The 23,765-nt window shown below is 39.4% G+C and overlaps 1 protein-coding gene across 2 annotated transcripts in view; it reads left to right on the top strand.

Annotated features, from left to right (window-relative positions):
* The window catches only part of ARHGAP24 (Rho GTPase activating protein 24), a 532,908-nt gene that overhangs the window by 18,860 nt on the left and 490,283 nt on the right, over positions 1-23,765 (top strand). Inside the window, exon 1 of one of the 2 annotated variants that reach the window (XM_050790445.1) lies at positions 2,279-3,412. The exons of the other annotated variant lie outside the window; for it this stretch is intronic. Within the exon in view, the coding sequence (XP_050646402.1) occupies positions 3,358-3,412 (55 nt within the window). The 5' untranslated portion in view covers positions 2,279-3,357. Of the gene's footprint in view, positions 1-2,278; positions 3,413-23,765 lie in introns of those variants that run through there. 2 annotated transcript variants of the gene reach the window in all.

Raw genomic sequence — 23,765 nt, 5'->3', positions numbered from 1 at the left:
TCTAAAAAAATGGTATGCATGTGCAGAACGTGCAGGTTTGTTGCATAGGTATACATGTACCATGGTGATTTGCTGCACCTGCTGACCCATCCTCTAAATTCCCTCCCCTCACATCCCATACCCCAACAGTGTGTGTTGTTCCCCTCTCTGTGTCCATGTGTTCTCATTGTTCAACACCCACTTATGAGTGAGAACATACAGGGTTTGGTTTTCTGTTCCTGTGTTGTATGTAACATTATTATACATTTTTTTTTTTTACTCTTTTAATATCTTTAATATTGGCCAAGGCAGGTGGATCACGAGGTAAAGAGATCCAGAGCATCCTGGCCAACATGTTGAAACCCTGTCTCTACTGAAAATACAAAAATCAGCTAGGCATGGTGGCGCCTGTAGTCTCAGCTACTTGGAGGCTGAGGCAGGAGAATCGCTTGAACCCAGGAGGTGGAGGTTGCAGTGAGCTGAGATCGCGCCATTGCACTCCAGCCTGGTCACAGAGCGGGACTCCGTCTCAAAAAAAAAAAAAAAAAAAAAAAAAAAAAAAAAAAGTCTTGTCATGTAGGAAGTAAAATAACAGAAAATAGCCTTCTTTCAAGTTTCTGTAACTGAGTAAAAGACAAAACTGCATGAAAAGTCTCAAGAAAAAGAGTGAACTGGCCGGGCGTGGTGGCTCATGCCTGTAATCCCAGCACTTTCGGAGGCCCAGGCGGGCAGATCACAATGTCAGGAGTTCCAGGCCAGTCTGGCCAACAAAGTGAAACTCCGTCTCTACTAAAAATACAAAAAAAAATTAGCCAGGTGTGGTGGTATGCGCCTGTAATCCCAGCTCAAGAGGCTGAGGCAGGAGAATGGCATGAACCCGGGAGGAAGAGGTTGCAGTGAACCGAGGTCCAGCCCAGGGGCTAGTGTGAGACTCCATCTCAAAAACAAAACAAAACAAAACCAAAACCAAACAAACAACAAAGAGGGACCTGAGCCAAAAATGACCCTCCACTTTTACAAACCATTTTGTCTTCCTGAAAGACATGACCTATAAATGACCGAGTATGAACAGTATCTTTACACTTCTTTCTTTCCTTGATTTGTTTCCGGGTTTCAGGTAAGAGGTAAAGGGTCAGAAGGAAGACAGCGGCTAGTAGATGCTGAAAAGGAGAGCAGTAGGCCAAGTCAAGTAAGTACAGAAGTACAGCATTTTTTTTTTGTTTTTTTATTTTTTTCTGAGACGGAGTCTGGCTCTGACCCCCAGGCTGGAATGCAGTGGTGCGACCTCGGCTCACTGCAAGCTCCGCCTCCCGGGTTCACGCGATTCTCCTGTCTCAGCCTCTAGCTGGGACTACAGGCGGCCTCCACCACGCCCGGCTAATTTTTTTGTATTTTTAGTAGGGACGGGGTTTCACCGTGTGAGCCAGGATGAGTCTCAATCTCCTGACCTCGTGATCCGCCCGTTTTGGCCTCCCAAAGTGCTGGGATTACAGGCATGAGCCACTGGGCCTGGCCCACAAAAAAATTATTATTATTAATCAGAAATTACAGGATATAGGGGAGATTGGTTAATAGTAGTGTGTCTATTTTTAACAATGTATCAGAATGTAATACTCTATAGCATGGCAGGCGTTAAAAGCTTTTTCTGATGCCTAGATAGAAGTAGACAGAGGCATGAGAATGATTCAGTGCTCAGCTGTTTCTCCTTAGCTGTAATTTATGACTGACAGCATTATTTCTCTTGGATAGTGAAAGAAAATTTTAATCTTTTTATAGTACCACATATTGTATAGAATTTGTTTGTGTCTAATTTTGACTCTGTAGCTCCCCAAACCCTAGAGAACATGTGAAGTAGTTAGCCTACTCTTATCCTTGTCATGAGATTTTCATCTTTTATCTTAAATAGAATAGCGAACTCTTTCTTTCAGTGAAGGACTTTTCCTCTATTAGTCACACTTAGTGGTTACAAAGTTCTCTTTTCTTTTCTTTTCTTTTTTTTTTTTTTTTGAGACGGAGTCTCGCTCTGTCACCCAGGCTGGAGTGCTGTGGCTGGATCTCAGCTCACTGCAAGCTCCGCCTCCCGGGTTCCCGCCATTCTCCTGCCTCTGCCTCCCGAGTAGCCGGGACTACAGGCGCCCGCCACCTCGCCCGGCTAGTTTTTTTTTTTTATTTTTTTAGTAGAGACGGGGTTTCACCGTGTTAGCCAGGATGGTCTCGATCTCCTGACCTCGTGATCCGCCCGTCTCGGCCTCCCAAAGTGCTGGGATTACAGGCTTGAGCCACCGCGCCCGGCTCTCTTTTCTTTTATACAAATGCCAACATTTTTGTAACTTCTTGGCTTATGAAGAGTGCGTGTTTAGAGTTACCAGGAACCATGAAAGGGAAGATACCATTGGTGTTTATTTACTGAGATTTAATAGGAGAGTCATTAATATGGCATTTTCACCCTTTTCCTGCCGAAATCTGGGAGAGCTTTTGGTTGCATATGCCTTTCAGGCTTAGCATTTGTAAAACAGGAACAGCTTGTGACTTTTACCATAGGACAGGGCTTTCAGCAGAAATAGGTCTATCACAATTACTGTGAATATGTGCACAGGAATCCTTGCTATGGTGGGAATGTTTATTTGTTTACTTTTCATAACCAACAGCAAACAACCCTTCTCTTGAAGAAGTATATTTCTCCTCTGGATTTTGAGAAAATTTTAACCTTTTGCATGATATATATAGATCACCTTTTGACCACAAATATATGTCACATCACATTGGACAGGTTTCAAATCACAACCATGAAGTTCAACAACATACTGATAAAAATGGCCATGCAACAATGTGAAGATTAACATGTAGCAAGATCCAGGGTATATTAAGTTGTAATAATAAAAAAGGCACAGCCTCAGGTGCCACATAGTTCATGGTTTGCACCACATTTTCACACAAGTTTTGTAGATGTCTAACTACAGACACTAGCACACATACTTTGGTGACAAGTCAAAAACCTTTTGGGAAATTAATATTACCCAAATGTGTTTTGGTGAAAGTCTATCCTTCCTGAGAAAAGTCCTGCCAACAAAATGTAGAGAAATGAGTATGAAATTTAGGAATGAACAAAAAAAGAAGTCATTTTGTGACATTTACAAGTGGACAAGGAAGGACGTCATTTTGGGCAAAGGGAACCTACATGCAAAACCGTGTTATGAGAATATTAGATATTTGGCAAATGTCCCAGAGTTTCATGTGAATTTGTACGCTGTTGATAAAGAGGAAGGAATGGAATCAGGAAATATGAAACGGTTAGAATGATTAAACTTGGTGACTAACAGAAGTAGTAAGGAAGAAAGGATTGGACATATCCTAACCAACGGAGCTTATTAGTCACAGATGTTGGTGAATAAATCCCACCATGCCCCATCTATTCCTGACAAGCGCAATCAAGGTACGAAATCATGTGCTTTGGTGAGACCTAGAGATAAGGTTTCATGTTTCAGTTCTGTCAAAATGCTCTGTGTAACACTGGGAAAACAACTGCTGTGAGCTTTAAATTCAGTATCTAGAAAATAATATTTATTTCTCAGAAATTTTGTAAAGATTAATTGTGAGAGAAGTTGCTTTGAAATAATTATGTAAATGCAAAATATGTTATCTTGTTGTCCACTGCTACTAATTGTTAACATTAAAAATGTATTTCTGCAAAATCAGTTCTTCTATGTTAAATTAAGAAACTCAGCACCGTCCAGGCATAGTGGCTCCTGCCTGTAATCCCAGCACTTTGGGAGGCTGAGGTAGGTGGATCACCTGAGGTCAGGAGTTCAAGACCAGCCTGACCAACCTGGTAAAATCACCTTTGTACTAAAAATGCAAAACCTGGTGGTACATGCCTGTAATCCTAGCTACATGGGAGAATGAGGCAGAAGAATTGCTTGAATCCGGGAGGCAGAGATTGCAGTGAACCAAGATCACGCCCATTACACTCCAGTCTAGGCGACAAGAGCAAAACTCAGTCTGGAAAAAAAAAAAAAGAAAAAGAAGTGCAACATCATGTCCCTAATTTTTTAGTTATACTGTTGCAACAGCCTTTGAACACATGGCAGTTTTGCCAGGTTTGGGTCTCCCTCAGTGTTCAATTTCCTTCTCCATCTTTTAAGTTTCTATTCTAAATAAAACAAGAGGTAATTATGGTTGAGTTCCCTTTTCTCTTAAGTTGGCGAATAAAAAGTGTAGAGTCCTTTATGCAAGTAAAATAAATGCACAGGCTAATAGTTTATTTTCTTTTCTTTGGTAACAAGAACAAGGAGATTTTTGTCAGGAAACAAAATACTTGTTTGCGAAGAATTTGTGATACTGTGTCAAAGGTGACTAATATCTTGAATCTCATCCAGACACCTACTACAGGGGAATTAAGGACATAGTAAAATAATGGCCATCTTTTATACCTGGGTTGGCTCCTAACATCAAATTGTGATGTGGCTTGTGGAGTAGTGGGCTGCGCTTGGCCACACTAGTTTTGTGTGTGCTTTCTTTGCTCCTTTAAGCCAACACTAGAGAGAAAGCAGACTGAATAGTTGTGTTGCTATCTTCTCTGTGACCTACTTACTTTGGTATTCTAAATTTTTCAATTATGTTAATGGAAAAAGGAAGAGAGCCCTAGAAGAGAGTGACCTGTGCCCTGTTTGTGAGCTCAGCCTCATGCTGAACAGCCCTAACTCGCCACCCCAAATGGGGAAATCCATAAGCCTGTGTAGTTGTCTTAGCCACAAGGAAGTGAAGAGACCAAAGACAGTCTTTCTCTCCCAAAACCTAGAGAAGAATTAGAATTGTGGGGAATTGATCCCAGGAATCTACATTCTAACAGATTGCTCAAGTAAGCCTTCTCTACACTAAACTTCAAGAATATTTTTGAAAAATTTCACCATCTTTTATGATCCTTGTATTAGTAAATTAAATGTAGCCTTAATAATCAATAAGCACTTATCCACACTTATAAGAAAATGAAAGTTCCCTCTAAAAGCAAAGGAACAAATTAAGAACGTATTTTCAAATATCATCATACATTTATTTTTTCTTTTATTTGCTTCAGACAACTTAGAATTTCACTATATAAACTAGTGCCATCCATGAGATCAGAGAAGAAACCTTACAGTTAAGCTCCTCACACTTATTCCACAGCTTATTCTTATTTATAATGAGCTTGTTGTTGTTTGCTTAGTAGTTATTACTAAGGGGTTATTACTTTCATTAGACCTTGCTTAGAATGTCTTCAAACTTAAATTATATATATTGTTTTAGAGTGAGAACATATACCAACATTTGAAAGAATATATAAATATGTATTTGGTAATGGCAACATTGCTAAAATAAATGTATGACCTTCTAAGTGACTGGTCTAAAAAGGGCATTGATGATAGGTTTAGTTCATATTGGAATTTCAAGCCTCTAGTTTTGTAAACAATCTTCCTATTTGATTTCAATGTTAATGAAATTCTCCGCTTTAAAATCATTCAGAAGATAGCATATACTGTCACTAGCAAGCATTCACATGGCTTTAAGTGGGAGAGAAATACTAGACGAAAACTAGAAAGCCTTTATCGCCACTTCATTTCCTGTTTTCCACTTGTCTTGAGTGATGATTCAAGGTCTAAGTATTTGAAGCTATGAAAAATTAAGAATATTCTCCAGAGGTTCAAATGAAGAGAGCTCCTACCTAGCCTGCAGCTTTGGTTGAGGCCAGGATTGGCTCCTAGAATATTAGCTACTATGACTATCTTTCATTATCACCTCTTAGAGAAGGGAACCATTAAACAACGAAGAACAAACCAGAATAAGACAAAGAAACAGTTGGCTTAAAGATGACTGCTGAAGAAGAAATGTGTATAGAGATTCATCTAGGTCTATGCTGTTCCCTGTGGTAGTCACAGCTAATGATCATATGCATTGAGGTTAGTATGAATGAGGAACAGAGCTTTTAATTTAAGTTTCTAACTTTAATTTTAATGAATGTATATTTAAGTTTAATAATTGGTACTATTTTTAATTGTTGGAAAAAAATTTAAGCTTTTTTGGGGAACAACTCACCTCTGGAGATCTACTTTTTAAACTGTAAATTTTATGAGGCCTAATACCAATTAAGTATTTGTGATAAAATTTAGCATCCAAATTGAGATGTACTGGAAATGTAAAATACACACTAGATTTTTAAGACATAGTATGAAAAAAACAATATAAAATTTTCCCTAATATTTTAAAGTATGTTTACATGTTGAAATGATATATTTTGAGTGTGTTGGGTTTAAAATATGTTATTAAGATTAATTTCACCCATTTCTTTTTACGTTTTTAATGTTGATACTAGAAAATTTTAAATGTGGTTTCTATTATATTCCTGTGGGACAGTACTCATCCAGATGCTTATGAAAGCCCAGATTTCTATAGTGCTGGAAACCGAGAAGTCTGGTGTTCCCTGGTATTCATTTCAATGCCATGGCTCTACAAGGGAATAAATATGCATTAATCAGTGGTGAAATATATCCTTGGAAAATAATTTGAAAACTTTATTACTGAGAATACAGATTATTAACTAAATGGTAATAGTACTATCCTAATAAGTGCCAACTCATCAAAACAACTAGGGATATTCAGAGTGAGGACTGTATAAATGTTTACCAAAATGTTTTTCTTGTTCCAGATTTCCTTCTTATAACTTTTAAGGTAATTTATTTTAGTCAGGATTAACTAAGCAAAATATGTGGTTATAATTATATCACATGATGCATATAAATTAAGCAATAACTATGAATCATCTCAGATGTGGAATGTTCATGGCTTCAGAGTGGAATACGGGAACGCATAAGACTTTTTTATTATGATGATACTTTAAGTTCTAGGTATATGTGCACAACGTGCAGGTTTGTTACATAGGTATACATGTGCCATGTTGGTTTGCTGCACCCATCCACTCGTCATTTACATTAGGTATTTCTCCTAATGCTATCCCTCCCCCAGCCTCCCACCCCCACAGGCCCTGGTGTGTGATGTTCCCCACCCTGTGTCCAAGTGTTCTCATTGTTCAGTTCCCACCTATTAGTGAGAACATGTGGTGTTTGGTTTTCTCTCCTTGTGATAGTTTGCTGAGAATGATGGTCTTCAGCTTCATCCATGTTGCTGCAAAGATATGAACTCATCCTTTTTTATGTCTGCATAGTATTCCATGGTGTGTATTTACGACATTTTCTTAATCCAGTCTATCACTGATGGGCATTTGAGTTGGTTCCAAGTCTTTGCTATTGTGAATAGTGCCGCAATAAACATATGTGTGCATGTGTCTTTATAGTAGCATGATTTATAATCCTTTGGATATATACCCAGTAATGGGATGGCTGAGTCAAATGGTATTGCTAGTTCTGGATCTTTGAGGAATCGCCACACTCTCTTCCACAATGGTTGAACTAATTTACACTCCCACCAACAGTGTAAATGCACTCATATTTCTCCACATACTCTGCAGCATCTGTTGTTTCCTGACTTTTTGATGATCACCATTCTAACTGGTGTGAGATGGTATCTCATTGTGGTTTTGATTTGCATTTCTGTGATGACCAGTGATGATGAGCATTTTTTCATGTGTCTATTGCCTGCATAAATATCTTCTTTTGAGAAGTGGCTGTTCATATTCTTTGCCCACTTTTTGATGGGGTTGCTTGTTTTTTTCTTGTAAATTTGTTTAGGTTCTTTGTAGAATTTGGATGTTAGCCCTTTGTCAGATGGGTAGAGTGCAAAACTTTTCTCCCATTCTGTAGGTTGCCTGTTCACTCTGATGGTAGTTTCTTTTGCCATGCAGAAGCTCTTTGTTTAATTAGATCTCATTTGTCTATTTTGGCTTTTGTTGCTATTGCTTTTGGTGTTTTAGTCATGAAGTCTTTGCCCATGTCTATGTCCTGAATGATATTGCCTAGGGTTTTTTTTTTTGGTTTTAGGTCTAACATTTAAGTCTTTAATCCATCTTGAATTAATTTTTGTGTAAGGTGTAAGGAAAGGGTCCAGTTTCAGCTTTCTACATATGGCTAGCCAGTTTTCCCAGCACCATTTATTAAATAGGGAATCCTTTCCCCATTTCTTGTTTTTGTCAGGTGTGTCAAAGATCAGATGGTTGTAGATGTATGGTGTTATTTCTGAGGCCTCTGTTCTGTTCTATTGGTCTATATATCTGTTTTGGTGCCAATACCATGTTATTTTGGTTATAGTAGCCTTGTAGCATAGTTTGAAGTCAGATAGTGTGATGCCTCCACCTTTGTTCTTTTTGCTTAAGATTGTCCTGGCAATGCGGGCTCTTTTTTGGTTCCATATGAACTTTAAGGTAGTTTTTTCCAGTTCTGTGAAGAAAGTCATTGGTAGCTTGATGGGGATGGCATTGAATCTATAAATTACCTTGGGCAGTATGCCCATTTTCATGATATTGATTCTTCCTATCCATGAGCATGGAGTGTTCTTCCATTTGTTTGTGTCCTCTTTTATTTCTTTGGGCAGTGGTTTGTAATTCTCCTTGAAGAGGTCCTTCACATCCCTTGTAAGTTGGATTCCTAGGTATTTTATTCTCTTTGTAGTAATTGTGAATAGGAATTCACTCATGATTTGGCTCTCTGTTTGTCTGTTATTGATGTATAGGAATGCTTGTGATTTTTACACATAGATTTTGTACCCTGAGACGTTGCTGAAGTTTCTTATCAGCTTAAGGAGATTTTGGGCTTAGAAGATGGGGTTTTCTAAACATAGAATCATGTCATCTGCATACAGGGACAATTTGACTTCCTCTTTTCCTAATTGAATACCCCTTATTTCTTTATCTTGCCTGATTTTCCTGATCAGAACTTCCAACACTGTGTTGAATTGGAGTGGTGAGAGAGGCCATCCTTGTCTTGTGCCGGTTTTCAAAGGGAATGCTTCAAATTTTTGCCCATTCAGTATGATATTGGCTTTGGGTTTGTCATAAATAGCTCTTATTATTTTGAGATACTTCTCATCAATACCTAATTTATTGAGAGTTTTAGTATGAAGTGCTGTTGAATTTTGTTGAAGGCCTTTTCTGTATCTATTGAGATAATCATGTGGTTTTTGTCATTGGTTCTGTTTATGTGATGGATTACGTTTATTGATTTGCATATGTTGAACCAGCCTTGCATCCCAGGGATGAAGCCGACTTGATTGTAGTGGATAAGCTTTTTGATGTTCTGCTGGATTCAGTTTGCCAGTTTTTTACTAAGGATTTTCGCATCAATGTTCATCAGGGATATTGGTCTAAAATTCTTTTGTTGTTGTGTCTTTGCCAGGCTTTGGTATCAGGATGATGTTGGCCTCATAAAATGAGTTAGGGAGGATTCCCTCTTTTTCTATTGATTGGAATAGTTTCAGAAGGAATGGTACCAGGTCCTCTTTGTACCTCTGGTAGAATTTGGCTATGAATCTGTCTGGTCCTGGACTTTTTTTGGTTGGTAGGCTATTAATTATTGCCTCAATTTCAGAGCCTGTTATTGGTCTATTCAGAGATTCAACTTCTTCCTGGTTTAGTCTTGGGAGGGTGTATATGTCCAGGAATTTATCAATTTCTTCTAGGTTTTCAAGTTTATTTGCATAGCGGTGTTTATAGTATTTTCTGATGGTAGTTTGTATTTCTGTGGGATCGGTGGTGATATGCCCTTTATCATTTTTTATTGCATCCATTTGATTCTTCTCTCTTTTCTTCTTTATTAGTCTTGCTAGTGGTCTATCAATTTTGTTGATCTTTTGAAAAACCAGCTCCTGAATTCATAGATTTTTTGAAGGGTTTTTTTTTGTGTGTGTGTCTCTATCTCCTTCAGTTCTGCTCTGATCTTAGTTATTTCTTGCCTTCTGCTAACTTTTGAATTTGTTTGCTCTTGCCTATCTAATTCTTTTAATTGTGATGTTAGCGTGTTGATTTTAGATCTTTCCTGCTTTCTCTTGTGAGCAGTTAGTGCTATAAATTTCTCTCTACACACTGCCTTAAATATGCCCCAGAGATTCTGGTACGTTGTGTCTTTGTTCTCATTGGTTTCAAAGAACATCTTTATTTCTGCTTTCATTTAGTTATTTACCCAGTAGCCATTCAGGATCAGGTTGTTCAGTTTCCACATAGTTGTGCAGTTTTGAGTGAGTTTCTTAATCCTGAGTTATCTGATTGCACTGTGGTCTGAGAGACAGTTTCTTGTGATTTCTGTTCTTTTACATTTGCTGAGGAGTGCTTTACTTCCAATTATGTGGTCAGTTTTAGAATAAGTGCGATGTGGTGCTGAGAAGAATGTGTATTCTATTGATTTGGGGTGGAGAGTTCTGTAGATGTCTATTAGGTCTGCTTGGTACAGAGCTGAGTTCCAGTCCTGGATATCCTTGTTAACCTTCTGTCTCATTGCTCTAATATTGACAGTGGAGTGTTAAAGTCTCCCATTATTATTGTGTGGGAGTCTAAGTCTCTAAGGACTTGCTTTATGAATCTGGGTGCTCCTGTATTGGGTGCATATATATTTAGGATAGATAGCTCTTCTTGTTGAATTGATCCGTTTACCATTATGTAATGGCCTTCTTGGTTTCTTTTGATCTTTGTTGGTTTAAAGTCTGTTTTATCAGAGACTAGGATTGCAACCCCTGTTTTTTTGTTTTGTTTTGTTTTTTTGTTTTTGGTTTCCATTTGCTTGGTAGATCTTCCTCCATCTCATTATTTTGAGCCTATGTGTGACACTGCATGTGAGATGGATCTTCTGAATACAGCACACGGGTGGGTCTTGACTCTTTATCCTATTTACCTGTCAGGGTCTTTTAATTGGGGCATTCAGTCCATTTACATTTAAGGTGAATATTGTGATGTGTCTATCTGATCCTGTCATTATGATGTTAGCTGGTTATTTTGCCTGTTAATTGATGCGGTTTCTTCATAGCATTGATGGTCTTTACAATTTAGCATGTTTTTGCAGTGACTAGTACCAGTTGTTCCTTTCCATGTTTAGTGCTTCTTTCAGGAGCTCTTGTAAGGCAGGCCAGGTGGTGACAAAATCTCTCAGAATTTGCTTGTCTATAAAGGATTTTATTTCCCCTTCTCTTATGAAGCTTAGTTTGGCTGGATATGAAATTCTGGGTTGAAAATTCTTTTCTTTAAGAATGTTGAATATCAGCCCCCACTCTCCTCTGGCTTGTAGGGTTTCTGCTGAGAGATCTGATGTTAGTCTGATGGGCTTCCCTTCATGAGTAACCAGACCTTTCTCTCTGGCCGCCCTTAACATTTTTTCCTTCATTTCAACCTTGGTGAATCTGACGATTATGTTTCTTAGGGTCGCTCTTCTTGAGGAGTATCTTTGTGGTGTTCTCTGTATTTCCTGAATTTGAATGTTGGCCTGCCTTGCTAGGTTGGGGAAGTTCTCCTGGATAATATTCTGAAGAGTGTTTTGCAACTTGGTTCCATTCTCCCTGTCACTTTCAGGTATGCCAATCAAATGTAGATGTGGTCTTTTCACATAGTCCCATATTTCTTGGAGGCCTTGTTTCTCTTTACTGTTTTTTCTCTAAACTTGTCTTCTCACTTTAGTTTATTAATTTGATCTTCAATCACTGATACACTTTCTTCCACTTGATCAAATTGGCTACTGAAGCTTGTGCATGCATCACAAAGTTCTCATGCCATGGTTTTCAGCTCCATCAGGTCATTTAAGGTCTTCTCTACACTGTTTGTTCTAGTTAGCCCTTTGTCAGGCCTTCTTTCAAGGTTTTTAGCTTCTGCTTGTGATGGGTTAGAATATGCTCCTTTAGCTGAGAGAAGATTGTTATTACCGATCTTCTAAAGCCTAGTTCTGTTAACCCGTCAAAGTCATTCTCCATCCAACTTTGTTCCATTGCTGGCGAGGAGCTGCAATCCTTTGGAGGAGAAGAGGCACTCTGGTTTTTAGAATTTTCAGCTTTTTGCCCTGGTTTCTCCCTATCTTTGTGGTTTTATCTACCTTTGGTCTTAGATATTGGTACCTACAGATAAGGTTTTGGTGTAGATGTCCTTTTCATTGATGTTGATGCTATTCTGTTTGTTCATTTTCTGCCTAGCAGACAGGTCCCTCAGCTGCAGGTCTGTTGGAGTTTGCTGGAGGTCCACTCCAGACCCTGTTTGCCTGAGTATCACCAGTGGAGACTGCAGAACAGCAAATATTGCATAAGAGCAAAGTTTTCTGCCTGATCCTTCCTCTGGAACTTTATCTCAGAGGGGCACCCACTTGTATGAGGTGTCAGTTGGCCCCTAGTGGGAGGTGTCTCCCAGTTAGGATACACGAGGATCAGGGACCCACTGGGGGAGGCAGTCTGTCCGTTCTCAGAGCTCAAACGCCGTGCTGGAAGAACTACTGCTTTCTTCAGAGCTGTCAGACAGGGACATTTACGTCTGCAGAAGTTTCTGCTGCCTTTTGTTCAGCTATGCCCTGCCCACAAAGGTGGAGTCTATAGACACAGTATACCTTGCTGAGCTGTGGTGGGCTCCGCCCAGTTTGAGCTTCCTGGCCACTTTTTTTACCTACTCAAGCCTCAGCAATGGCAGATGCTTCTCCTCCAACCAGGCTGCAGCCTTGCAGGTTGATCTCATACTGCTGTGCTAGCAATGAGCAAGGTTCCATGGGTTTGGGACCCACCAAGCCAGGCACGGGAGAAGATCTTCTGGTCTGCCAGTTGTGAAGGCCATGGGAAAAGCACATTATTTGGGCAGAAGTGTCCCATTTTTCCAGGTATGGTCTGTCACGGCTTCCCTTGGCTAGGAAAGGGAAATCCTCCAACCCCTTGCACTTCCCAGGTGAGGCAATGCCCCACCCTGCTTCGGCTTGCCCTCTGTGGGCTGCACCCACTGTCCAACCAGTCCCAGTGAGATGAACCGGGTACCTTAGTTGGAAATGAAGAAATCACCCGTCTTCTGCATCAGTCATGCTGGGAGCTTCAGACTGGAGCTGTTCCTATTCAGCTGTCTTGGAATGGGATCCAAGCCTTTTTTTTTTTTTTTTTTTTTTTTAACCCATATGGAACTTAGAAATGTGATAAAATAGGTAAAACACATGGTTAGAAAATGGGATATATAAACAGCACATTTAATAAAAGACTAAATTTGGTAGATTCTAATTGTTCAGGAAATTAATGGAAAGCTAAATCAATATGAACTGAGATTTTAAAATGAAGCTGTACAGCAGAAGTGGGACTTGAGCTTGGATGGTTGAATTTGCATGAACTGAGGGAGAATGCTTCCAGAGATCTGCATATAGACACATTGGACCTTCTGTTGGATCACTGATCACTTTCCTCTATTTACTTGTCTTTTAAAAATATTTTATTATTTTATTTTATTTTTTTTAGAGACAGGGTTTTACTCTGTCACCGAAGCTGAAGTGCAGTGGTGTGATCATGGCTCACTGCAGTCTTAACATACTGGGCACAAGTGATCCTCCTGTCTCAGCCTCTTGAATAGCTAGAACTATAGGTGTGCACTATTATTTACCTTTTTATTTACTGGTACGTGGACTCTTTGAGGATAATGATTCTGTTTGTTTCATCTCATCCATCTCAAAGCTTTTGGTGCCTAGCTTATGGTAGCTATTTTGTGTGTATTTGTGAATGTCATCAGTGATAAGTGTCTGTGTAAATAACTGACAGCATTTCCATCAGCAGAAAGAGAATAAGCAATGAAATGGTGATGAGCATGAGTGTTACAAGTTGTGGGTAGCAAAAGACCCTCTATGGCTGGATAGTTCTGTTTTCTGACCTAAAAATAGTGAAAATGACTCCTCACTTCTTCACCGGGTTATGGAAGGTGTTTGCATGGTAAGTGAAAGGACTTGATAAAATATAAGGGACTATGTAAATCCAAGATTTCATTATTACCTGTAGGGACAGGTTCTTATTCATCTTTGTAATTATTGCCTTGAATAGAAGTGATATTCAATAAATAGTTATTTAATAAATAAATCAACAAATGAATGGGCATTTCCTACCCTTGTCACCTTCTTTGTTTTTCTCCCTGATAGACAGTCATTCTTATTAGAAAAGTATCTAAAATATTATTAAATAAACTTAGATGAGAAGCTTTGATGTCTTTTCTTATGAATAAAGTTGATGTGCATAAATCCATGGACATTTTTATATATCTTTTGCATTTTCAGCACCATATTTTTTTTTCTAATTCTTAGGTAATTAACAGATTCAGATTTTTGAAGTTTCCAGATATATGACCTCAGGATTGAATTTTTCCTCTGGAGAGAAAACATATCTCAATTGAAATATACCTTACATTGCTCTGGTAGTTTTTCCAATGTAAAGCAGATAGAGAAAACATAAAAACATTTTCTGAAATACTGATTCAAAAATACACTAAGGAAATAATTTGGGGGAAATGAGGGCAAGATTTTTATTAGGGAAGATACTGCATTATTTTATGCTAATTTTCAACTTTTAAAAATACTAACTTTAACAAGGGAAGATACCACCTGAAAATAAAAATTTGCAGAATTGAGTGGGTTATTTTGAAAGTTACAGGAGTGATCTTCCGTTCCTAAATTATAGCTTTAAATGAAGTGTTTCTCTGCCTGATGCCTAAGCATTTGACCTAAGGCAAAAAGACTGAGTTTTGTCATCTCCAGCCAAAAGAGAAACACAATACAGATCTTAAAGATAGAACTCCAGCACCCTGTCTCTAAGCTCTGATAAATCTTGTGTAATATTTTTCCCTTCCATTCCCATGCTATCGCCTTTCCCCACACTCTTGCCATTTGATGCCTGGACTATTGGTGTTTTGCACAAAGGTTTCACCTATTTGCATATCTTAATAAACCACAGCTTTCATCATCTTTCTCCCCTCTCCACGGATCTCCCCTCTCCACGGATCCCCTGTCCTCTTGCTGTGACTTGACAGCCAAACTGGCCGGGTCAGCCTGATTTCTCCATATGTTCTAACCCATAGTCCCAGTCTTCCTATTGTCCTCCCACATTCCAAGGTCTCTCTTATCTCTAGGCCTTTCCCTCTGTGACATTTCCTCCTCTCTCCCTGTGTGAGTCTTGCTTGTCGGGTCTGGTTCCTTCTGCCCTTCCATGAAGCCTTCCCTCAGTCCGTTTCTGCATAAACTATCACTGCATTGTCTGAAGTTTTAGAGAACTTTCTAGCTATGCAATAGCTTATAAAATTCTAATTTTTAGTATTATCTTTTATGCATGGGTCTTAACTGGAAATGTCTTAAGTGAATTTAAGAATTCTAAAATATAAGGAAAAGGGATGGCTAGATTATTAAAAAACACATTTGAAAATGTGTGTCATGTGTTACGAAAACAAAATTCTTAGTATATTAAATATATAAATATTTTTCTAGCACAGAAAGTTGAAATGATACCTAATGAACAGTTTCTCTCTACAGAACTCTTTCTTTATTCTTGTGTTTTGAAATGCTCATCTGCTATAACCTGGTAGCATGTTTATTTTTGTTTATTTTTATTTATTTATTTATTTATTTATTTATTTGAGACAGAGTCTCACTCTGTTGCCCAGGCTGGAGTGCAGTGGCGCAATCTCGGCTCACTGCAAGCTCCACCTCCCGGGTTCACACCATTCTCCTGCCTCAGCCTCCTGAGTAGCTGGGACTCAGGCACCCACCACCACATTCGGCTGATTTTTTTGTATTTTTAGTAGAGACGGGGTTTCACTGTGTTAGCCAGGATGGGCTCGATCTCCTGACCTCATGATCTGCCCGCCTCTGCCTCCCAAAGTACTGGGATTACAGGCATGAGCCATCGCGCCCGGCCTGTTCTTGAAGCACAATGAAGATCTGGTCTGGCATCTGTTCTTTTAATGCTCCTGACTTTCATTTTATTTATTATGATGCTTTTCCTGGTTTGATTATATTAAAGAATGATTTTACTTTCTTTGAACCCAGAAGCTTTTCATGTGATGTTTAATTATGTTCACATTTATATTTATAATATGTAATATATACTTATAAGTGGAATATATTACATTTAAAATGCCCCTTTTGTATTATGGACTGCTGTGATTGTGTTTATTACTAGGAAGTCCTGCTCCTAATAAATACAATATTTGAACAGCACAAAAATAGAGTGGTGGCAAGATGCGCCTCCATATGGATGGCCCTTGATCTTTACTATCCAGAAATGTTTCTCAAAGATCAAGCCAAACCACATTTGGCTCTTGGCACTAAAGAACTTGGACTTTGATAGTGATCAAGTATTGCATGTGATGTGGCGGCTCTTAAAAGGGACTCTTCAAAATAAAGTGATGGTAATATACACTGCTCTTTTGTTTCAGAGTAAAGACTTTGCCAAGATGAGAAAAATAAAAAATGAGAGTTTTATAAGAGTATTTTCCTCCGTTGGGTTTTTGACCAGATACTTATCACTGTGAAAGTGCCATGGAATGTGCCTTATTTCATTCTGTGTCAGCTGGCACTAAGACCCTGAGGAAAATATTTGCTATGCATGCCAGTGAACAGAAAGACCAAATTTCCCACCTTCACACATATTCAGCATATTTTCTCTCCTAATGTACCACTCCCTTTTTCTTTCACTCCTTCTTTTCCCCCTCTCTCCCTCTCCTTTTCTCCCTCTCTCTACCCCTTTTCCTTCTTCCCTTCTTTTTCCTTCTCTCCCTCCCCTCTCCCCCTTACTCTTCCAACCCCTTTCCCTCTCTTGCCTTCCTTTTTATCTCTTTTCTTCTCCTTCTTCCCTCCCCTCTCTCTCCCTTGTCTCCCTGTCTTCCCCTCCCTCCCCTGTCCTTCCCAGGTTTTCCAGGAGCCTCCTCTTCTCTCTCCAGGCTCATTTTTTCCCCCACTGCTCTATGTACCCTGCTTTTCCTCTGTGGTCATTTATTTCCTTATCACCTTCATGGCAATAGGTCTTCAATACATTCCTCTTCCCCCTCCCCCTCCCCCTCCCTCCCCCTCCCCCTCCCTCCCCCTCCCTCCTCCTCTCCCTCCCTCCTCCCTCCTCCTCCTCCTCCTCCTCCTTCTTCTTCTTCTTCTTCTTCTTCCTCTTCTCTCTCTCTCTCTCTCTCTCTTCCTCTGAGTCTCTATTCTCACTGCCACTTCTTTCTTTGGAAAGGAGAATCCATGACTCTGCTCTGATAAAATGCTGGCTGCATAGTAACGGTATATGATGTAAACTTGTCTTGTTTACCCACCCTAGTATTAGTCTGTTTCTTCTAAAGGAGTTCTTGTAGTATGGTAATTCAAATAAAGCCATCTGACAGCCACCCAGAAAATACAAAGAATCCTTTCTGAAGATGATAATTGCTTCAGAATAAATATTGGTTATTCCAGTAATTCAAAAGGATAGAATTAAGCTATTTTAGAAAACATTTTAAAATAATTACAAAAATTGTGCTTACCACAGCTGAGGCAGAAAATAAGAATTCTGGTTTTTTAAAAATCTGTCTTCTGGAGATCTTTGTGTAAGTTGGAATCTAATAAAATTGAAAAATTATATATCTTCTATGTGTAATTAAATGTTTCTTTAATGATCTAGGAAAGACTTTCAACTGATGTGCCCTCCAAAGGCTTTGGAGTTAGGCACTACATTAGTTTTCCAGGGTTGCTGTATCAAAGTACCACAAACTGGGTGGTTTTAAACAAAAGAAATTCACTGTCTTTTTATTTTATTTTATTATTTTATTTTATTGAGATGGAATTTTGCTCTTGCTGCCCAGCTGGAGTGCAATGGCATGATCTCGGCTCACTGCAACCTCTTCCTCAGGGGATCAAGCAATTCTCCTGACTCAGCCTCCCAAGTAGCTCGGATTACAGGCATGTGCCACCATGCCTGGCTAATTTTTTTTGTATTTTTAGTAGAGACGGAGTTTCTCAACGTTGGTCAGGTTGGTCTCAGACTCCCGACCTCAGGTAATCCACCCACCTTAGTCTCCCAAAGTGCTGGGATTATAGGCGTGAGCCACCACACCCGGCCAAAATTCACTGTCTAATGGTTTTGGAGGTTAGATGTGCAGAATCAAAGTGTCAGGAGGGCCATGCTCCCTCTGAAGCCTGTAGGGGAATCCTTCCTTTCCTCTTCCTAGTTTCTGGTGGTTTGCTGGAAATCCTTGACTTGCAACTGTGTAACTCTATGATGCTTTCCCTGTGCGTCTCTCTGCCATCACACAGCCTTCTGCTTACGAGGACATCAGTCATGTTGCATTAGAGGCCATTCTTCTCCCTTATGGCATCCTCTTAACTATGTTTGCCACAAACCTGTTTCCCAAATAAGGCCACATTCTGAGGTAGTGAGGGTGAGGACTTCACTGTATCTTTTTTCGAGGGCATACAATTCAACCCATGCCCCATTCTGAGTTCAAGTCTCATTTCCTCCACGAAGTAACTATGTGACCTTTGTCAAATTACTTATCCCCACTGAGCCTCAACTGTAATGTAGGTAATTCTAGTTCTCACCTCATAATGCTGTGAGGATTAAATGAGGTAATGCGTAGGAAAATGCCTGGCACATAGTAAGCACAAGTATAGATTAGCCGTTTGTTTAGTCATTATTATTTAGGTTGTTATTTTTATTGCCGCTCTAGTTAGACACCCCAGCTTAGTACCTGGCTTAGTGTAGTTGCACATTAGATATTAAATTTCAGTCACTCAGGGCCGTTATAATTTGTGCACTGTAGATGTTGAAAATGCTCTCAGAGAGTACTCAACTATGATTGAGGTTACTATATTTTATTAGAAGTTTACCAGCTGTATGCCAAGAAATACTGAATTTACCAGGCCTTTTGGGAAATTTAGGGGCTCCCTAGAATAACTCAGAGCTGTGAGTCATGGATAATAAGTGGAATTGATATTTATAGAGCCAGAATCCTGGTCAAATTTCTCCATAACTTGTCACAAAAATGTTTTCTAAGCTCATTTAATGTACATGTAACAAACACAAATTTAGGATACTTAGTATTATCTGATAATGACAAGGCATTCTTTGATACTTGAGAAATGGAGACACAGAAAGGTTAAATTATTTCCCATTGTTAAAAAGAAGTTCAAGTGAATTCCAGGCAAATTAAACTCAGTACTCCTACCAATTATTCACACCGCAGAGGACAGAGAACCCTAAAAGGATTTGAGTGTGTTCTCCAGAGTAGGTGTGTGGTCTCTTTTGACAAATGTGCTTGGCCATGGGAGACATGCCCTCTCCGTTAGATTAATTGACATTTGTTTGTGCCTCGAGAATCTCAGGTGCTCCATCTGTGGCACAACTGTCATTTCTTTGGCTAAACGCACAGAAGGATAGCAATAATAGCTGCTGGACATCCAATTATCCACAGAAATATCTCCATCAGGAGGCGATTCCAATGGGGAATTTACCATCTACTGCCAAAAGAGAGTTGGGAAAGAAGTTTGTTTGGTACAGTCACCTCAGCAGTGGCGGCCAGACCTTCAGTGGACACCTGGGGTGAGGAAGAAACAGAATCCAGAATTCCTGAGCCCCATTTCAGGCACTGGAGGAGACAGAAATCCTTTCGCTTTTGTTGCCATGTTTGTCCACATGGGGATTCCTGTTTCAGTGTCCTTTTTGGCACCTGGGAGCACTAGTACTCCATTACCTAACGGTTAACCATAATTTTTATCCCACTTAAAAAAAATGAGAAATTTAGGAAGAAATATTTTCTTTTTTTTTTTTTTTTTTTTGAGACGGAGTCTCACGCTGTTGCCCAGGCTGGAGTGCAGTGGTGCGATCTCGGCTCACTGCAAGCTCCGCCTCCTCGGTTCACGCCATTCTCCTGCCTCAGCCTCCTGAGTAGCTGGGACTACAGGCGCCCGCCACCGCGCCCGGCTAATTTTTTTTTTTTGTATTTTTAGTAGAGACGGGGTTTCACTGTGGTCTCGATCTCCTGACCTTGTGATCCGCCCGCCTCGGCCTCCCAAAGTGCTGGGATTACAGGCTTGAGCCACCGCGCCCGGCCGAAATATTTTCTTTGTGTGTAATTTTCAGTTCTCCTGTGTCCTGCTGCCTAAACACTCTCCACTTAGAACGGTTGCCTTTTTTTTTTTTTTTTAATCTTCCTTGCTTTTTAAAAAATTTATTTATTTATTTATTTATTTATTTATTTGAGGCGGAGTCTTGCTCTGTCCCCCAGGCGGGAGTGCAGTGGCGCGATCTCCGCTCACTGCAAGCTCCGCCTCCCGGGTTCACGCCATTCTCCTGCCTGAGCCTCCCGAGTAGCTGGGGCTACAGGAGCCCACCACCACGCCTGGCTAATTTTTTGTATTTTTAGTAGAGACGGGGGTTTCACCATATTAGCCAGGGTGGTCTCGATCTCCTGACCTCCTGATCCACCTGCCTCGGTCTCCCAAAGTGCTGGGATTACAGGCGTGAGCCACTGTGCCGGGCCGCTTCCTTGCATTTTTAAATGACCTGGTCTCTTGGTCAGGATTCTTTGACTACTAAAGACAGAAAACAAACTTGAAATAGTTTTAACACCAAGAGAAATTTATTAGCTCATATGAGCAAACTATGGGAAGGATTGGCAGGTAGCTTAATTGTCCATTGTATCTGATACTGCGAAAAGTTTTCTTATGTACTTCTTTGTAGTTTCTCTACGATTTCTTTTTCCCTTGTGATGAATTCTCTTCTCCACTCTTCAGATTGCCTGGTTCTGGTTTGCCTGTAGTTTTGTTTTTTGTCCCAGGGGTTTTATCTAAGTCACAGTTGCAGTATTTTCACTTCTCTACTTGAGGACTGTCATGACAGGCGTCCTAATGTGTGTATGTTGTCATTACCTGCAGTTTGTTCTCTTATGAAAAGTCTGCATTCCTATTTTCTGTCCCTGGAAATTATCTCTTCGTCAATCCTTTTGAAAGTCTTTGTGGAATGACCCCCTTTAAAGATAATTCCTGAAACTTTTATTTTATGATGAAGCAAATTTTTCTTTTTTAGTGTAGCCTGGGAGCTACAACCCTAGGCTCCATCTTTCTATTCTAAGGATGATTCGTCTAAGGATGAATTAGATCTGAAGAATATTCTACATACTCTCTCAGAAGATCCACAGTAGGATGGTGTCCCAGCTGCCCAGAGCAGTCCCCCTCTCCGTGAGCACCTTTCGTTGGCATTATTTCTTCCCTATCTGGCTTCATTGCACACCTTCTCTGTGGATCCTTGAATCATTTCTGCCAAAACTACTTTCACTTTCCTGTAATTATGTTTCCTTCTAGTACTTTTATGACCTTATTTATACACAGTGTATAGTTTTTCCTTTTTGCGTGTTAATTATTTGTTACATATTGCTTACATTTTGTATATTTAATGAATAATCATATCCCCAGCAGTTCTATTATATATAATACATGTCCCACTGGAGAAAAGGCGCCACAGAGATTTATTCTCATGTCCTAACCACTTGCAGACCCAGTAGCTCTTTGAATCAGGAGTGGCAGAGTGAAAAGGTTTAGTAGTGGAGGGGAAGGGAGCCACCTTTGTTCTGACTTTCCAAGAAGCCCTTGATGAAGCTTATCTGAAGTTCCATCCAGGGATCTATTCATCATAAACTTCCACTTGTCCCACTTGCCCTACTGGATCATGTGTTGCCTTTGCAATAATATATAGAAATTACTCTAAATTAAAAAAAAAAGTGATATTGTCTCTCTTGGTACAGAGGCTTCCAAGAGCATACCCTGAGACAAGGATTAAAGTGAAAGTAGTTTTGGCAGAAGGGATTCAAGGATCCATAGAGAAGACACGCAGAAGCCAGATAGGGAAGGAATAACGCTGGTGAAAGGTGTTTACGGAGCGGGGGACTGCTCTGGGCAGCTGGGACACCGTCCTGCTGGGAATCTTCTGAGAGAGTAGGTAGATTATTCTTCAGATCTAATTCATCCTTAGGTGAATCATCCTTAGAATAAAAAGCTGGAGCCTGTGGCTGTAGCTCCCAGAAATTTCAGTCACCCTGCATGCATGGGCAAAGCATGTTTCTATAATCTGAGAATTCCTCCAAGCAGAGAAACATTTTTGTTTTCATTCTTTTGGATTTAACTTTATTTGCTGAATGATATGTCATTTACATGGGATAAAAGTAAAAACCGTATAAAAGGGGTATATGCAGAGAAGTCTCCCTTCTATCTATAACTTCTCCATCCTATACCCACTCTATGCAGGTAATCATTGTTTTCTTTTTTTGGCATGGGGGGAGGTTTGGGTTGTGCAAAATAAACAACACCCACTCTATACGGGTGATCATTGTTTTTGGGATAGAGTTTTGGTTGTACAACATAAACCAGGACATATATATATATATATATATATATATATATTGCATTGTGTGATGTATCCTAGTTTTCTTCTGCCAGTCTCCTATGGATGGGCATTTATGCTACTTTCATATATTACTAGTACAAAATAATGGCAGAATTAATCATGAACGTATGTTGTTGTATAATTTTAGAGGTGAATCTTTAAGGTAAAATATCAGAAGTGTCATTGCTTAATCAAAGGATAAATGCATGTAGTTTCTGTCAATATTGACATATTCTTAACTCTAGGGTTATACAATATTGTACTTCCCCATCAATACATAACAGTGTTTCTGCTCAGCCCTGCCAATAGAGTATGCTGTCAAACTTGAACATTTTTGCCTATCTAATATGTGTACAGCAGGTCCTGGAATAACATCCTTTTTTACAAGGCTAATGAAAAAAAAAAAAAAAAAAATCCCAGCCAGAGCCATTGTCTATGTGAGGTTTGTGTGCTCTTCCCAGGTCTACTGGTTTTCTCCAGATACTCTGGTTTCCTCCAGCACCCCAGGTATGTGCACATTAGGTGAATGGGCATGTTGACACGGTCCCAGTCTGAATGAGTGTGGGTGTGTGAGTGCGCCTGTGAAGGAAGGTCTCTTATCCAGGGCTAGTCCCTTCTTTGAGTGCTGAGCTGTCTGGATAAGCTCTGGCCACTTGCATCCCTGAACTAGAATAATTGAGTAAATAATTATCTCACTTGCTTTTATCAATATTTCTTAAATGTATGTCTAACTCATATTTGTTTCAATGTTTTTTGTGACCAGAAATATGCCATAGAAATTCAACTCTTATCTGTATCAATTAACCTACAGTAAAATTGGTTTTAGTGTATGTTGTTTCACTTAAAGTTGCAGTTTCTAAAAACTTATGGAAGATGTTAAGTGAGGACTTCCTGTAGTCATGATGTTAATTTCTCTTATTCTGAGAATTTCATATTTTCTTATGTTTAAGGGCCAAGAAATTTGTATGTATTTTTTTAAAAAACTTCATATTTCATCTTTTTTTCTGTTGCGATTTTGTGGGATTTTTTTCCTTCATTTTATAAGAGCTTTTATGTATTAAAGTGTTAAAGATTTAATCTTATGTTTGGGATATATGTTGCAGGTATTTACTTCGTCGTTAGTCTTTTGACTTTTCTTTAGCGATACAGGAGTTTCTGCCTCCCTGCCTCCAACTTTTAATTTTATGGTATGCAATTTGTTGGTCTTTCCTTGGATCTGGATTATAAGTCATAGTTGTAAGGGCTTTCCTGTAATTATGTCTCCTAGTAGTTTTATGATTTTATTTTTTTAAATTTAGATGTATAATTCATTTGTAGTTTACTCTGGTATGTAGTATGAGATATGGATCCACTTTTATGTTTTCCCAAATACCTTCCCGGTTTCCCCAACCTCAGCTTTCCATCTCTCCTTTTCCTTCAGTGAGTTGAGCCGACACTTTTGTCATGTAACAAGTTTCCACAGTACTTGGTCCATTTCTGGATTTTCTCTTTTG

This window comes from Macaca thibetana, chromosome 5 (genome assembly GCF_024542745.1).
Source record: "Macaca thibetana thibetana isolate TM-01 chromosome 5, ASM2454274v1, whole genome shotgun sequence".
Lineage (NCBI taxonomy): Eukaryota > Metazoa > Chordata > Mammalia > Primates > Cercopithecidae > Macaca > Macaca thibetana.
The sequence above is the reverse complement of the archived record's forward strand: the minus strand, read 5'-3'. Positions and strand labels throughout refer to the sequence as shown.